At 38.7% G+C, this 16,483-nt stretch overlaps 1 protein-coding gene across 2 annotated transcripts; it reads left to right on the top strand.

The window, feature by feature from the left end:
• Nucleotides 1–306: 306 nt before the first annotated feature.
• On the top strand, nt 307–14,846 carry LOC115779877 (natural resistance-associated macrophage protein 2-like). 2 transcript variants are annotated; one of them, XM_030728761.1, is made up of 17 exons: nt 307–456; nt 4,457–4,541; nt 6,027–6,163; nt 6,268–6,387; nt 6,820–6,939; nt 7,034–7,140; nt 7,223–7,293; nt 7,390–7,457; nt 7,584–7,739; nt 7,874–8,032; nt 8,154–8,240; nt 8,476–8,595; nt 8,701–8,850; nt 8,970–9,043; nt 9,704–9,857; nt 11,092–11,145; nt 14,255–14,846. In XM_030728761.1, the coding sequence occupies exons 2-17, from the start codon at nt 4,508–4,510 to the stop codon at nt 14,330–14,332; spliced, it is 1,689 nt and encodes a 562-aa protein (XP_030584621.1). In that variant the 5' UTR covers nt 307–456; nt 4,457–4,507; the 3' UTR covers nt 14,333–14,846. The 2 variants fall into 2 exon arrangements, with proteins under 2 accessions (XP_030584621.1, XP_030584622.1); XM_030728762.1 differs by lacking the exons at nt 307–456; nt 4,457–4,541 and adding an exon at nt 5,195–5,256.
• Nucleotides 14,847–16,483: the final 1,637 nt, after the last annotated feature.

Genomic DNA, 16,483 nt, shown 5'->3' with positions numbered 1-16,483 from the left:
TGTAGTAATGTTAGTAATGTAAACTTTGGTCATTATATGTTGATATGTTGATATTGTATGTTTATTTTGCACTGTAAACAATCCACTTTGATAAATAAAGTTAAAAAAGTAAACTTTGGTCAAGTATTTGTGCTTATTTTCTATAAAAAGAATTTAATATATTTTATAAAAAGAATTGTATTTATATGATTTTGGTTTTAAGTTAAATAATAATTTTACCAGAGGTTTAAACCTGGCAGGCGTCACTCAGGGCAAAAATATTCCGGTAAGGTCACCGCTCACAACTCTTGCACATGCGCTTTAGCCTACAGTTGACATGGATAGAAACGACTTTGCTGGAATTTAGCTTGATAACGTACACACTACCTTCAAATTTAAACACATGGATCAAATTTAGAAGCAGTCTTAATTATCACGATCAAAACGCATCCTTTTTGACTCTCACATTGCACTTAGGTAAGTTCGGTTTTCATACTTTGTAGAGGTAACGTCGGCTGGTCAAGCCATGTAGCTAGTAGGGAAACGTGTTAGCTTGATGGTAGCAGCACACTGGCAGTGTTGGTGTTCGCACGGCGACTTCCACTGTGGCTTTATTGTCGGATTTTTCGGAAGGGTTAATGGTCGAGGCTGCTCTGGAGTATACATCGGCAGTTTTCAGTGGTCATTTCTTTTTAAAAATTTTTTTATAGCTTGTTGGTTCACCTTGATGCAGCAGTTCCGTTTTTAGCTTGTATTTAGTGTGATGCATTATGCGTGAGAGGTTCACAGTATTATGGTAATTTTTGGTGAATTTTAAAGTTAGGCAAAAACAAAGAATAAAACAGAAAACAGCAAATGCTAAGTTAATTAAATAGATAAGGACAGGTAGATGAAAGACTGATTACTGCACCTGAAGGTAAAAACTAGGCGGTAACAGGATGATTGCCTATAATAATAGGAGAGCAGCATTCCTAACTGATAGTCATTAGGTGGCAGTTAGTGAAGTTACCCCGTTAATAAAGGTTATTGTGTCATCCCCAAAATCTCTTAAATGTGCCTACACGTGAATTATTCCTAATGCGCATCTCTTGTGACAGTTTTAAATGACAAAAGATGCCATAACAATCTCATAACTGCAACAGAAGCATCTAAATCGCCATTGTTTTAACTTTTACACCCTGCATATTATCTGTGAAATGATCTTTGAAACGAAAGTCAAACTGGCCTTTTCTGGGTATGTGAGGTAGGACTCACTGGTTCGCTTAATACTGCCCATGAAATGTGCGCATCTTCTTGATAGACCAGTTTTTGCAATAACCTGGTTCCTATTTCGTATCCTGGTTAACGGCAGTGGTTGGCTTTCATATCATCTGATTGTGCTGGTATTGGATGTGTTTCTCTAATATTTTGGGAGTTAACACAGAAAAAAATGATCTGTTCTGCTTTTGTTTTCTTTCTTTCAGATTGTCATTTAATGTTTCATCAGAAATTTACAGAAAAAGTTAACATATTTTATTCTGACTTGCTTACTGTGACCTATTATAATAAGATATTTTTCAGCACAGGGTTTAAAAGTCCTCAGTTGGAGGGGTGTGACATTAGAGACCATTGTCAGTTTGGGTGTTGTCTCATATGTAATGATAAGGAAAAGCTGCATCTTGCCGATTAGATTAATTAATGTTCGTTTGGGGGAAGTTAGATGAATGGGTGACTAAGGGATGCATTTTCTTGCTGCTCCAAGCTTTTTAAAAAAATATATATCAAGCTAATAAATCCAGTTTTACAACAAGTTAAAATCCTAATGATTCACAGAGTTGATTAAATAAATTGACGTCTTTACGAACATTACACTGGCTATTAAGTGATTTATATTTAATGCAGAATCACTTGGCTTTGATTGAACTCGATTCACTGCTACTGGAAAGCTGAATTGCTTTTATCACCGTATACATGTTGATGCCTCTGGAATCTATGTTGACACACTGGAATTGTTACACAATCTACGGTAGTAATCAAGGTCACTCTGGGACTAGTACAGCACAGACGCCAGAATGTGAGGCGCAGCACAGAAACAAAAAAGTAGACTAAATAAAGCCATGGCTGCGCCTTTTTGCAAAGTTGTTTCTAGCAGTGAGATTATTAAAGAAGGAGTTGAGGTGATGCGATCCAGAAACAAAAACAGAATATGAACGTTTTCACAGATTGCGGTGTGTTTGTTTGTGTGGAAGAAGAAAACATGAAGTATGCACATGCCAGGACAAAGACAGACAACTGAACTCTCCCTTACAGTGTTTATCGGCAGGGCTGTTTTATTTGGGGAGACAGATCCTTCCTTTAAGACATGATGTGGTGAGATCAAATGCATCTTTATGCATGTAAGCTGAATAAGTTACGGGGGGGGGGGGGGTTAAGAGGAGTCAGATGACTGTTTAGCTCATGGTGGTGGATGAGAGCATGCTGGGTGGTCTCTGGAAGGGGATTTAGGAGAGCTGCTGGGATTTTAATGTGTTTTTGTTAGTGCAGAAACTGATCCCAGTGTTAATAGTATGTCTATGATCATGAATTGTTTATTTGCAATTGCTTTTCCATATTTCATGGTTATGATGACTACACAGTAATACCATTCTGTATAGTTGCAAAAAGTATTTGAAGCCTCATTTTCAGTCTCGGGTGACACAGTGGTTAGCACTGTTGGCTCACAGCAAGAAGGTCCTGGGTTCAGATCCTCCATCTGACCTTTCTGTGTGGAGTTTGCATGTTCTTCATGTGTCTGCGTGGGTTTTTTCTGGGTACTCTGGCTTCCTCCCACAGTCCAAAGGCTTGCAGTTAGTGGAGTTAGGGTAACTGGTGATCGTAAATTGCTCACAGGTGTAAATGGTTGACTGTCTCTGTTAGCCCTGCGACAGACTTGTTCGGGGTGTACCCTGCCTCTTGCTCTATGGCAGCTGGGATGGGCTCCAGCACCCACTATGACCCTGAATTGGATAAGCAGAAGAAAATGGATGGATGGATTTTTAGTCTGTTTCCAGTTATGGCTTCTGGCTGTGGCCACATGAGGACACAACTAAAAGGTCTGTTGGAGAAGCAGAAAACTGAGGTGTTTTGTGGCCCAGAAATCAGCAACATTGATCCTGCTGGTTAGATCTAGACTTAAGCATGAACAATTTAAAACTCACTTTGAAGGCTCCATGAATTCAAGTTCATTTTTGATTTATTTTATTTTATTTTATTTTTTTTTCACTTTGATTGTACTCTATCATTAATTTTGAGTAATTGTTTAACAAGGGGGCAAAGTGGTGCAAAAATAAGTTAGTAAGTTAGGTAAAATATTTATCAGTCCGCCTCTAGCTGTATAACGTGTGCGTGAACATGGGCAGTTTGAAGAGATGTGGAAATCTGATAATCTCCCCCAGGGATGCAATCATTATCAAGCTTGCTGCTCTAAATGATACAAAACATTTGTAACCAAAAATGAGAAACTTAAGGCTCAGAAAAAAAAAAGCTTGTTTTGATATCTTTATTAGAAATGAATTTTTTCAAAGAAATGCATTTAAATCATTGTGGAAATGTTTATGCATTTTCACTTACTGCCACATTGTTCATTTAATTATTGCTGCTGCGGAAACTGTCAGGGAACGCTTTATCTTGGTATTGCACATCAATCCAGGCATATGATCAGGTAACGGAAGTGGCACAGTGTTGGAAAAATCTGCTCCATCTGCACCTCAGCTCCTCGTCACATGATCCCACTGTGTGTCAGAGGCCCTTTGCTCCCTCTTTGTCAAAGAACATGCTGTTATAAAATGTAGTTATTTTGCAAGACTGTGGTTTTATATTTCATTCCTTTAGAGGTTATGAGCCACAAGGAGTGTGTGTGTGTGTGTGTTTCCTCTTTGGTTGAGAGAAAGACTGCATGTGGTAGAAGTGAAACTCTGTATGTAGTGCCTTCTGACTTGATTTTAATGTTGCTTAGTCATTGTTATGACCTTTGAATTTTAGCATTTCTCAATTTTTTTTTTTTTAACTTAAAAGGGAACAGAAATTGCTGCACAGTCATGTCTCGTGTTAAATTGTTTGTTCTTTCGGTTTTAAAAACATGTTTTTTCTGCACAGAATTTTTTTTTTTTTTTTTTTAGCTTAGTAATTCATTTTGGGTGCCGGGGAGGCAGGCGATCATGTGTGCCATTTGGTTATGGTGCAGGCGGCCCAGGTTCGCATCTGACTCGTGGCCCTTTGCTGCATGTTTTCCTGTATTTCTCTCTGCCCACTTTCATGTCTATGTTCACTGTTCGTTATCCAATAAACGCAAAAATGCCCAGAAAAAAATGTTCATTTTGACATAGAAGAGCTTGTTGCTAGCATAGCTTTGGTAGTGTTCGCTGCAGTTTAACATGCAAATTAAAGGGGGAAAAAAAAACACTTTCTGCAATTATGTCTTTAATTCTCATTCAGATTATGTACTGTTGTCTTTTTACAGGGAGGCTGATATTCATCCCTCAACTTCCCGGGGATCCCTCAGCCTGCCCTGATGAAGCCTCAACAAGAGGGAGACCTCCTGGAAGGTACGTGCTTAAAATAACTAAAACATGACCCTCAAATTATCGACGTCTTCCACATGTCCTCCTGCATCAGAATTTTTGGATGTTTGGCTACAGCTCGAGGCATATTCTGTGTCTTATAGTCATCATTTTTACCCATGTCACAGTATTCATGTAATCACACAGGTCATAATTAAAATAATTTTCATGCAAAATTTGACTGGTAACATCAGCCAGTCTGCACACTAACAGAGCTGCTGAAGCAACATTTTCCCTTACTACTTTGTCTTGTGCCTGTAACCACATAACCATGCTTTATCTTTTTAAAAGACAGACAGTATATTTACAAAAAAATACTTCCTTTATTTCTGGTCCTTGAATGTATTTAGTTTAATAGTTATTTTTGCACCAAAAAAACTTTGAATCTAATTCAAATTTGTTTTTTTGAAAACTGTAAGCGCTTTTCTTCTGTGTGAGGATGGGAGGGTTATGTGATTTATTGGCTTCCTCGAGCAAATAGTGCGTGTGCAGTATTTACTTCTCTCTCTTTGCGGGTCATTTTTTTATTTAGAAATGTGGTGTCACAGTGTCCTTGTGACAGCTCATGTCAGGGGGAAAAAAAAAAAAAAAAAGATAAAGGCAGTCGTATAAAAGCTGAGGCATTCTTAGGCAACTGTGGACTTTAGGACCATCGGTGAGTTGGAGATGAAGGGAGCACGAAATGAAAAGTCCAAACTCAGTGAGTAGCGATTCACTGCATTTATTGCAGAAATAATTAGAAATCTGTCACCAATAATTACACGTTAAATTTTATTTATTTATTTATTTTTTGCTGGTGTTTTATTGTAGTTATTTTTCTTGTTGGGTTCACTGAGTTTAGCATGCAAGCGATGTGGAGCTAATTACAGGTTACTGCTCACCAAGTAAAGGCATGCAATTTAAAGTCTTGGGCTGCACTGCTTGTGTAGTATGTTCAGTAGTCTTTAGATTAAAAGCACTGAGGTTTATTTGCCTTTTTCCAGAGTGTGTACTCTTGCTGTTAGAAAGCTCCCGGATCCCAGACAAGTGTTAGATTGTTTGGCTCACATGTTTTCCTGAGTGCAGACGGACTGACAAAGGCAACATTTGTAGAGTATTTCAGGAAAGCTCCCACAGAAGTAAGATTCAGTTTTTGGTGTCTTTGCTTAAATTTTGAAGTATTAGCTTTTGAAACCACATTTATTAAAAATGCATGTGGAATCAATGTTAGGATACAGTGACTTAAATTTTGTGTTCTGATACTTGTCTGGTTTAAACCTGAGATGTATGTGTGAAGTAGTGAATTTAGCTGAGATTTTATTTATCATGCACGAGGACTGTGTAAAAAAAACAACATCTCAGTTGCTGCATTGTGCGCGGTCAGCAGAACACACGGAAGGGTGTTCACAGTTAATGAAAAAGCATTCCTGAGGATGCCCCGTGTCACCACTAATGAGGGTCTCTCTGTTTCTCCTGCTGTGGTTTTATCAGAGGACTCCCCTCAGGAGAATGGAGTCCACACAAACCAGTACAGCGCTATCTCTCCTCCTGCCTCACCTGTGGCTCAGGATGAACCCTTCTCCACTTACTTTGAAGAAAGGGTGCCCATTCCAGAGAGTGAAAATCAGGTACCACCTCACAGCCACACAGAAAAAAAAAAAAAAAGAATTTTGTAAGTATATATTTTATGTACGTCATTTGAATTCAAAGTAAAATTTTGTTTCCATTTCAGTTGTTCAGCTTCCGTAAACTCTGGGCCTTCACTGGACCGGGGTTTTTGATGAGCATTGCTTATTTGGATCCGGGGAACATCGAGTCAGATCTGCAGTCTGGAGCTAAAGCTGGCTTTAAGGTGATTTCATGAAAATGTGTTAATCCACACAGGAAGAATGGAACTGTGGGTGTAATTTGCAGAGTAATGGAGATGGATTCAGGAAAATAACAAAATACAGTATACTTTAATTCTTTAAGCCTTTAATTCTCCTGCTCCATTTTTGAGGAAGTGATTCTACTGCTTTTACTTTTTGTTGAAATCTTCTCTTCCCTCTCTATATATTCCCTACATTTCTTTTAAAATATTACTGTATATTTTTTAAGGTAGCCTGGTCATATTTTGTCGCCAGCTCAATATTGTATAATAAGCTACACAAATAAGCAAAGGAATCTACTGCATTGTTGGTGAAATTTTAGTTTTAATGCATCTCACTGTCCTGAGCGAACAAGAACTCATACAGGACATTTTAGAAGTCTGTCCAGATGTGCTGATTTTGTGCTTCTTTCTCAGCTCCTATGGGTTCTCCTTGTATCCACTATCATTGGACTCCTGTTGCAGAGGCTGGCTGCACGCCTCGGGGTCGTCACAGGGATGCACCTGGCTGAAGTCTGCAACCGCCAGTATTCCACTGTGAGCATTCCCCACCCTCCATACGAACCTTAACCACCTCTTTCCTGTCTTTCATTATCTGTAATGCAATATTATTTTTGAATTTCTTTTTTAGGTTCCCCGCATCATCCTCTGGCTAATGGTTGAACTGGCAATTATTGGCTCCGATATGCAGGAGGTCATTGGCTGCGCCATAGCTCTCAACCTTCTCTCTGTGGGCAGGTAACAGCTTTAAGACTTTTCCTTGAAAAGTGGCTGCGTGCAGTTTTACAGATTTACAGAAAAAGTGTTCTTTCTCATCCAGGATCCCGCTGTGGGGAGGAGTTCTCATCACCATCACAGACACATTTGTGTTCCTCTTTTTAGACAAGTATGGTATGTGATGTATTTATGCAAATGTGCAACCACTGACTAGTATAAACTCTTGCCAGTTTCCAACCCAAGTGATTATATATTTGTATATTTCTGCAGGACTGAGGAAACTTGAAGCTTTCTTTGGGTTTCTGATCACTGTAATGGCTGTTAGTTTTGGTTACGAGGTAAGGTTCAGTCACAGTTACATGAAGTATTTGTTGATGGTTTACAATGTTTTGTTTTTTTTGGTTTGTTTGGTTGTTTGTTTTTTGCCTGCCTCACAGGGCTGATTCTCTGTTGTCTCCCTGTAGTACGTGTTGGTAAAGCCAGACCAAGGAGAGTTGCTGAAGGGGATGTTCGTACCCTACTGTGCCGGCTGTGGGCCTGTGCAGCTGGAGCAGGCAGTGGGAATCGTAGGCGCCGTCATCATGCCCCACAACATCTACCTGCATTCAGCGTTGGTCAAGGTTAGAAACATCTATTCATGCCTCAAGGAAAAATCAACATGAATAGTATATTTGTAAATACATTTTAAAGTAAAAATGAAGCATGACACGGGTTTAAAAAGCTGATTACTTTTTAATCTTCCCTCCTTAACCAGTCTCGGGAAATCGACCGCAAAAATAACAAGGAAGTAAAGGAGGCCAACAAATATTTCTTCATTGAGTCAGCGATCGCCCTCTTTGTCTCTTTCCTCATCAATGTTTTTGTTGTTGCCGTCTTCGCTCAGGCTTTCTACAATAAATCTAACATGGAGGTGGTGAGTATCCATTGCTCTATGCTGAGGACTGCTGAAAGCCTGTGTCGGTCATTTTGAAATACAGTGAAATATTAAATAAAACACAGCGATGATCAAGTTGTTCCTAATTGTGTTGCTGCAGAATGCGGAGTGCAATGCAACTGGCAGCCCTCACACAGATCTCTTCCCTCTCAACAACGGCACACTTGAGGTGGACATTTACAAAGGGGTAAGCCAACAGCCGAAAGTTTCTACATCAGTCCTGATTATCTCGCTGTTACGTAAACATTTTGATATCTCACTCAATCATTGGGTAAAGAGGTTGCATTATGTCTCCTTTTGGATCTGCTAAAAATACTAAAAAATTCAGAGGGTAGAAAAGAAATAGTTGTCAGTCCTGTATTATAAAACACAGAGATGAATAAGTGTATGGATAATTAAGTCTGTGTGATATGTGTGTTCAGGGGATTGTCCTGGGGTGTTTCTTTGGACCTGCAGCTCTCTACATCTGGGCTGTTGGTATTCTGGCAGCTGGACAGAGCTCCACCATGACGGGCACATACTCTGGGCAGTTTGTTATGGAGGTAGGAACACCTTTTGGCACACACTGTATTTTATTCAGGTACAGCTTCACTCTGTTTGAAAAGGAAACAAAGATGTGTACTGATGTTTTTGCTGTCGTGTTTAAGGGTTTCCTGAACCTGCAGTGGTCTCGTTTTGCTCGGGTGCTGCTGACCCGCTCCATCGCCATCACGCCTACACTGCTGGTCGCCATTTTCCAAGATGTTCAGCATTTGACTGGGATGAATGACTTCCTGAATGTGCTTCAGAGCCTGCAGGTGAGAATGAATTCTTCGTTTCAGTGCGGTTTGTTTCATACATGCACGTTTTAGTGTTCCTCGTGTGTGGTACGTAACCTTGTCAATGATTCACTGCAGTTTCTTATCCCCTCCTACAGCTTCCATTTGCTTTGATTCCAATTCTGACCTTCACCAGTCTGAAATCCATAATGAATGAGTTTGCTAACGGATTGTAAGTTTTAATAGTTTTTATTCTCTTTATAATTTTCAAAAAATTGAGTTCAACTGTATGCATTGTACTGATAACTGACAAGATGTTTACCTCCAGCAGCGAGCATTTCTTGCCCATTTTTGTAGTTGTTGTCTGTGTGTATCTGATCAATGAATTTAACATGTAATAAAGTAGCACATGCCAAAAAAACCCCATTAAAAAAAAAAAAAAACATTAGCAGCACGGTTCACAGCCACTCTTCCCACAGCCTCAGAGTTTAGGGAAATGATGGGATCGAGGTCAAGGAACAATTGATATTAACTTTGGAAAGCCTGTTGTTTGGATAAAACCCAAACAGTGTCAAATATAAAACCAAACGAGACTGAATCTGGAGTTTTCGTAGGATGTGTTTACTCAGGACGGCATAAAAACGCCAAACTGTTTCAGCTGTGAGTGTCAGGTGGCGACATGGTGTCATGTAACATGTAGTTACACGAGTAGACTATCAGTGTGACTGTTTACTGTCCTCCCACACAGGTCTTTTTTTTTTTGGGGGGGGTATTTTTTTTTTTTTGGTCAGTTTCCTGTAAATTTACAGTGTTACAAAATATTTTCAGGAGCTTGTTCATTTTAGAAAACACAGGATTAGCCAATGGTCTAATATAAATCTGTTTCCTCTAGGGTGTGGAAGATTTCGGGAGGCATCGTCATCCTGGGCGTTTGTGCAATCAACATGTACTTTGTGGTTGTGTATGTGACGGCGCTGAACAGCGTGGTGCTTTATGTTTTAGCTGCTCTCCTCTCCATAGCCTATCTGTGCTTTGTAGGCTACCTGGTGAGTTAAGATTGCTGCTACATGTTCACTTCATAACTTTATTGGCTCAGTGTAAATGTTGATGCCTGTAGTCTGAGCCTGATGTTAATATTTATATTAATTTATTTTCCATCAACCAGAATTAGTCCTGGCAGGTATAACCAAAAATCTATCAGTCTGTCCATTCATTCATTCATTCATTCATTCATTCATTCATTCATTCATTCATTCATTCATTCATTCTTTCATTCTCTGCCATTTATCTGGGTTCTGCAATCCAAGCAGCGACCTCTCTCTCCCACCACCTCCAGCATCTCTGGGGGAGACTAAGGCATTCCCAAGCCAGCTGAGAAAAGTAATCTTTCCAGTATGTTGTGGGTCTGCCCCGTAATTGCGTCCCACATTATTCAGGAGGCATCCCACTCAGATGTCCAAGCCCCCTTCAGCTGGCTCTTACAGTGGCACACTTCTGGATTTGGGATTGTAGAAAAGAAAACATTTCAAGGTTATCAGAAGAAAAAAAAAAGTAAAACCACACAACTAAAATTATAGCTCTGTTTTAAACACGCAAAAAAGCCTGACTGACTTGTTGGCATTAATGCTTTCAGGGCAGAGGTGTGAAATGTGGCTTCAAACAAGCTCATTTTGGGTTCATTCTTCCAAAAGTTTTGACAGAAATGTCATGAGGAAAACCACCTGTTAGCCGCATTATCTTTACTCCACCTGGTTCCCCGTCCCAGTGTGGAGCCTGCAGTTACAACACAGAAACAGCGCAGCCAGAAATAAAGCAAAACAAGTTTAAACTTTATAAAACGTCAGCAGTCACAGCTCCTCTCTTGATCCTGACTTATTTTTGCTTCACCTTTGCTCTTTTTTCTTTTTTTTTTTTTTTAATGAATGTGCAGTTATCAGTGTTCCAGATTGTCTGTGTTTAACAGATTAATATAATTTTTTTGTTGTGATGAAGAGAGTTGGTTGTGCAGCACGTTAGTTTTTGTGTCATACTGTGCGTATGAAGTGCACACAGCAAGATCCACAGTTATGATCATGGCATGCACTGGTGGTGTAATGGTGAGTATACTGGTCACACATACAGTTGTAACCAGTATACTCATTGGACCAATAAACCACCCAGCACTAACTAGAATGTAACAGAACAAGTGAATTATATATATATTTTTTTAAATAAAAATGCAACTTTACTAGTCTTTGAAAGCCTGTATTGTCTTGACCGCTTCCTCCTTCCTTCTTGCAGGTGTGGCACTGTCTGGTTGCCTTGGGGGTTTCCTGCCTGGACTGTGGCAGCAGGGTAAGCAATCAACCCGCTGTGCTCATAGAGGAGCAGTCAGAGTACGACTCCTAAAGCTGAACACGACTGTAACCAACAGCATGTCTCTGCTGTGGGAGAGCCCCTTACACAATTAGGACTCTTCAAGATCATGTAGGATCTTGAACGCAAGTTTATTTTTTAAAATAGGGCTGGATATCTGTGTTTTTGTTTTTATTATTTCTTAGTTTCCCAAACGTTAATACAACACCAGCACAGGATGTTATCTTCCAGCATTTCATGATTGAGCCATTTTATAAGTACATCACCCCCCCCCCCCCCTTCCCCATTTGCTCTGTTATTTATGCTGCTCTTAATGATCTTAATCCTCCATGTGAAGTCAGACACTGCACATTTAATGATTTCCTCTCATTCTACCTCAATATTTTGTTTGTTTAATTTCACTGTCAACTCTCAATTGCAGTGTGATTCATTAGATTTAAAACAGAATCTAATAATTCAAGGATCTAAAAGAAAAAAAAAGCAAAAAAAGTGAGACATGAGAGGCATATATTTTTTTAAAAGTCAAACCTTCAAATGATATCCAGCCCTTTTTGTGTTACACACTTCTGTTGGTCTTTTGGTTTTGTTTTTTTTTTTTTGTTTTTAAACAATCATTTCTGTCTAGCATATCAAAGAAGCTGAAGTGGCATATTTAGAGCATCACGCATATGCTTCATTTGTTGCTTCTCTTGTGTGGAGTCCCGGTTTAGAGTGTGGTTAATACAGAAAATACATTTTCACTTTGTCATTTCCAAAATCGTTGTGTGGCTGCCTCACGAAAGCTGCTGTAATAATGCGTTAAATGCAGAAGTGATTGGCGAAATTAATTCCCAAGTGCACATTAGAAAAGCAGGTGACGCTTTACGTGACTGCGCCGCCGTCCTCTGAGCCTCTGTTAGCGCCTCGGTATTCAGGGTGCCAGAGAATTGGGTTGAAGTGAGCCCGTCAGTGAAATCGTGTTTGTGTTTTTTAGCAGCGTGCAGGAGTCTTCTTGGCTCTCAGAGTTTTGCTGATAATTTGTTCATCTTTTTTGTTTTTGCAATACCAAGATAACCTCGATATGTGTTATAATTCTATGCATATGTTCTAATACAATACATGTGGTCAAAATCATTTGGACTGCTGTATAGAGCGATGTGAAATAACTGTTCTGTGTTTGATTAGCAACCATGACAAAGCAAAACAAGCACAAAGGATGTCATGTTTATGTATTTATATAATTCATAATCACAGGTTTGTGTCTGAGGGTTTTAGTGTGTACAGAGCACAAGTCATCAGAGTAAAATACAGATTAAAAACAGATCAGATTCATTCAAATGTAAACAGTATACTAAGCTGCAGACTCCAGAGCTCTGAGATCTCCATGTTTTTACTGTGAAGGAGTATTTTGTCCTCAGCTCTGGCTGTAAGTAGTTGATAATCACACAATAACAAGGTAGAAAGTTGGGAATAAAAATATTTCTTTCTTTCTTTCTTTATTTTCTGTTCTCAATAGTGTTTGTTTTTAGTCAGTCAGACCAGTGTGCAGGACAGTTTACTATCTAAACAATAGACACATTTTAATAAAGCAATAAAATATTATTCATTTGAGAAAGTGGTTATTTAGAATTGTTTTAATTTTAGCTGCCTCCCTTTGTCATTTCAAATGCATCTGTTCCCCTCCTGCACATCTACATTTCATCTGTGACTGATGTCGACCTTCACACAGCCCTGAATCAGTCCAAATCCCCCCCCCCGTAGCATGCTCAAGTATCAGTAAAGTCACAGAGGTGGTAACGATGCTTAGACTGTGAATGAGTTTTGACAGAAAAAAATGTTTAAAATTGCTGTGACATTGCACAATATAATAAACTGTACAAAACGAAACTGTACTAAAGCTCATGACTGAGCAGTATCCAAGTAAGCTATACATACTGACCAATAATGTGAGAGGAAACGAGCTGTGTGTTTGTACTGTAAACACAGTAAAGGCCCGAGGTTCTTAGAAAATGTTAATATGTTGTCGTTAGTGTGGTGGGTCAGCCACAGTTTCTGTTCTCAAGTTGTCAAAAGCTTTTATGAAGTTTCTGGTAAATGTGAGTTCATACAGTGTAGTGGATAACCTCTCTGACAAAAGGAGGAAAAAAAACATGACAAACGCACATTTGAACTGTTACAGAGAAAACAGTGTCTGCTCTGAAGTTATGTGATTCTATGATTTCATGTTTTTTCTCTCTATTTGGGGTTGAATGAAAAGCTGTTTTTTCTCTGCCGCTGGATGAAAGCATACTGTTTGTCCACAATAAATACACATTATGGATATACAGATTTGTTTGCGTCTTCTGTCTGAAAGTCCGAACATGGACTCTACGTGTTTTTAACTTTTAAATGAGCAAAAACAAATATAGTTGAGTAGAGGGTAACTTTTAAATTGGGCTGGTTTTAGTCATTGTGATAAAATGGTTAATATGCAAAAATAATTCAGTTTTGATTTAAAAAAAAAAATTTAAAAAAAATTAGCTCTCCATGCTGCAAAAACCTAATTAGGTACATTTGTTTTCAGTTGATCAGTAAAGGTGTTAAACTGATTTTGGGAACATCTAAAAGGCACAATGTGTTTTGACTAGTTTGCTAAATTACAAAACTTCATTCCTCGTTCCTGGATTGAGGCGTAGCACCTCATGGCAGGATATAAATATGCTCTTTTCCAGGACTTTCCAGGATTAAATGAGGAAAGTATGACCGGAGGTGAGAACCCTTAATGAATCTGCAATCATAAAACAAATTCAAATCTGGAACTGATTGGACCCTATTAATCACTAATCAATTTGGTCTAAGTAAAAATGAATTAAGTAGAATTATGTAGGGTAACATTTAAAAAAAGGCTGCAGTAACATGCTTTGGCGAGCTATAATAAAACCAGTGTGTACTTAGTGCTTTCTCTAGTTTTTAACTTCTACTTTAAGACCTTAGACTTTCTGTGAAATCTGAAAGAACAGATTATGACGAAATCATGAAAAATGTTTCATAATTACGTTTGACCTCAGCTGATTTATTTCCGCTGTGTGACTGTTCCTCTGAGTAGTAAAAGCTCCGTCTTTTCTTTCAGATGCAGTTGGGACCGTCGCGTCACACAGACATGTTCCTGCTCAACGATATGGACACTAATGCGCTAGAGGAGAAATGAAGGACACACAGCGTGGGTGCTGGACTGTTTGATGTCCCGACTGAAGCGTGGGACCACTGAAGCTCGGCCAGTACGTGTTCATCTTCACCTCTCTGTGCCTGAAGTGTTTTTAAAGTGTCCTTATAGCGCACCCACAGATGTCTGAGGCTGTTCTAATCGGTGATGTTTCCGTTCAGATATCTCGGCAGCTTGATGGTGTAGAAGAATAATGTTTAAGAAAGTATGTTTAATTGATCTGGGCTCTCAAAAGAAGACATGTTTGAACTGATACTGTGGCTGTAACTATGTAAGGTCACTCCACAGCCAGTTTAAAAAAAAAAAAAAAAAAAAAAAAGTGACAGTGGCCAAGAAGACACTATGCTCACAAGGCACACAAAATAAACTGAAAGTAACGCTGAATTCCCTGAGTCATAATTCAGAGAAATAGTGCTGCAAGAAAGGGCTCATAGTTTTTATTCTTATTACCCTTTTAATTTCCAACTTGTTCCTTTTTACCTCTCATGATAATAAAAAAGAGCCCATTGTGAAAACCAGTCACACTCAAACACTGTAGGATTAATTTATATAAAATTAAAATCAAACACAAAAACTGCTGTTATGTTTTCTGGTTAAAGACAAAGAGCTATTTAAAACTGAAATAAGATTCAGTTAGATATGAAGTAATATTAGACCAATAGATTTACATAATATATTAAATATGTACATAACACGTATTAAGCTTATTTATGTATGATTGGTCACCCCCTCCCTTTTTTTTTTTTAATATATTGCATATAAAGGATGGTGACAGTTTTATGTCACACTCTCTGTTACATTGTTACAGTTCTGTAGCTGCTTCCTCTCGGAAATTAATCCCTTCATATTTCCAAACCTTTTTAAACTTTATTTTTTAAACTTGTAAGTTTTTAAATCAATGCCAAGGATTCAAGACTTCCTCTCTATGGTGGTATTTACTAAAAAAAATTGCTGCTGGTGCCAACTTTAAACTAAATGTTAATTATTGTGTCCAAGTTTAGCACATTTACATTCCCATTAAAGGTTTTCTGAGTTTTCTGTCATAAACCTGTAGCAGTGGTTCAGTAATCCCAGTAATCTTCAGTAATCTTTTCCTTCTCAGTTCATCTTCGGTTCGTTTGCTTTATCTAGTATGTAGTTTAGTTTTGTAGGGTTAAAATGCTTTCGTTTTGTTAAGCTTTGGCTTTTGAGAGCATTAGAGCTGCAGCAAGCCTTTTTTTTTTGTTTTTGATTATGCCAAATGTGTGCAGAGGTGTGATGTGTGCGCCCTATTGCAAAGAAAACGATTGTTTAATTTCTGAAATCTTAGCAGAGAGTAAAATTGGCAGCTGAGGGGAGCCGGTGGAACATGAAACGTACTCAGTGTGGTTCCAGTCCATGGACTCTTGTAAAAGACGTGTCAGAGAGCTTATATGAGAATTTGTGATAAATTGTGAAACACTATTCTTGTTATTTTTCTGGTATCTTAGACGAGATGAAAGGAAACTGGAGAAAATAATAAAATTAAACAAGAAGCCTGTCTCTCTGTGTTATCTGAGCGACAGGATGGTGACCTGTACAGGGTGTACCCTGCCTCTCGCCCTGTGACAGCTGGGATAGGCTCCAGCCCCCTTTGTGACCCTGAACAGGATAATCAGAAGAGAATGGATGGATGGCAAATCTATAATAAAAAGCTTGAGCAGTGGTTAAATGAACCAAACCTTTCCACTGACCAAATATCAAATAGCACTTGAACTTGAGGTTTTATTAACTGTGCAGATGACCACAGTGCCTCCTGTTTTTACCGCTGTGCCTCATTTGTGAGATCCGTAGAACAAAATAAAGAAACCAGCACTTGACTGCAAAAGAAGTGGACCCGAGTGTAATTAAAAGAATGGAAATTTACACTTTAAGCTGCGTGCTCAATTATTTAATTTTTTTATTTATTTTTTTTTTGGAGGATCATTGATGGGCTAAATGCTAAGAAGGTCTTATGCAAACTTCACTTAACATATGTCCAGATAAGACTTGTATTTAGCGGAAGAACGTACGTCTGTCAGACAGATGTCTTCGCATGGCAGTGTTTATAAACCCGGCTTTTACTGATTGGTGCATCACTTTTCACATCGCAAATGTAATTTGAAGTCAGAAGCACCT

The sequence above is a fragment of the Archocentrus centrarchus genome, chromosome 5 (assembly GCF_007364275.1).
Source record: "Archocentrus centrarchus isolate MPI-CPG fArcCen1 chromosome 5, fArcCen1, whole genome shotgun sequence".
In the NCBI taxonomy this organism is placed as follows: Eukaryota; Metazoa; Chordata; class Actinopteri; order Cichliformes; family Cichlidae; genus Archocentrus; species Archocentrus centrarchus.
This window is presented reverse-complemented; position numbering and strand designations above follow the sequence as displayed.

Bases quoted from the DNA above. Each gene is read 5' to 3' on its own strand.
- LOC115779877 (XM_030728761.1), top strand. From the start codon at position 4,508: ATGAAGCCTCAACAAGAGGGAGACCTCCTGGAAG. The intron at 9,858-11,091 runs GTGAGTTAAGAT...TCCTTCTTGCAG, and splicing joins TGTGCTTTGTAGGCTACCTG to GTGTGGCACTGTCTGGTTGC. The intron at 11,146-14,254 runs GTAAGCAATCAA...CTTTTCTTTCAG, and splicing joins GCCTGGACTGTGGCAGCAGG to ATGCAGTTGGGACCGTCGCG.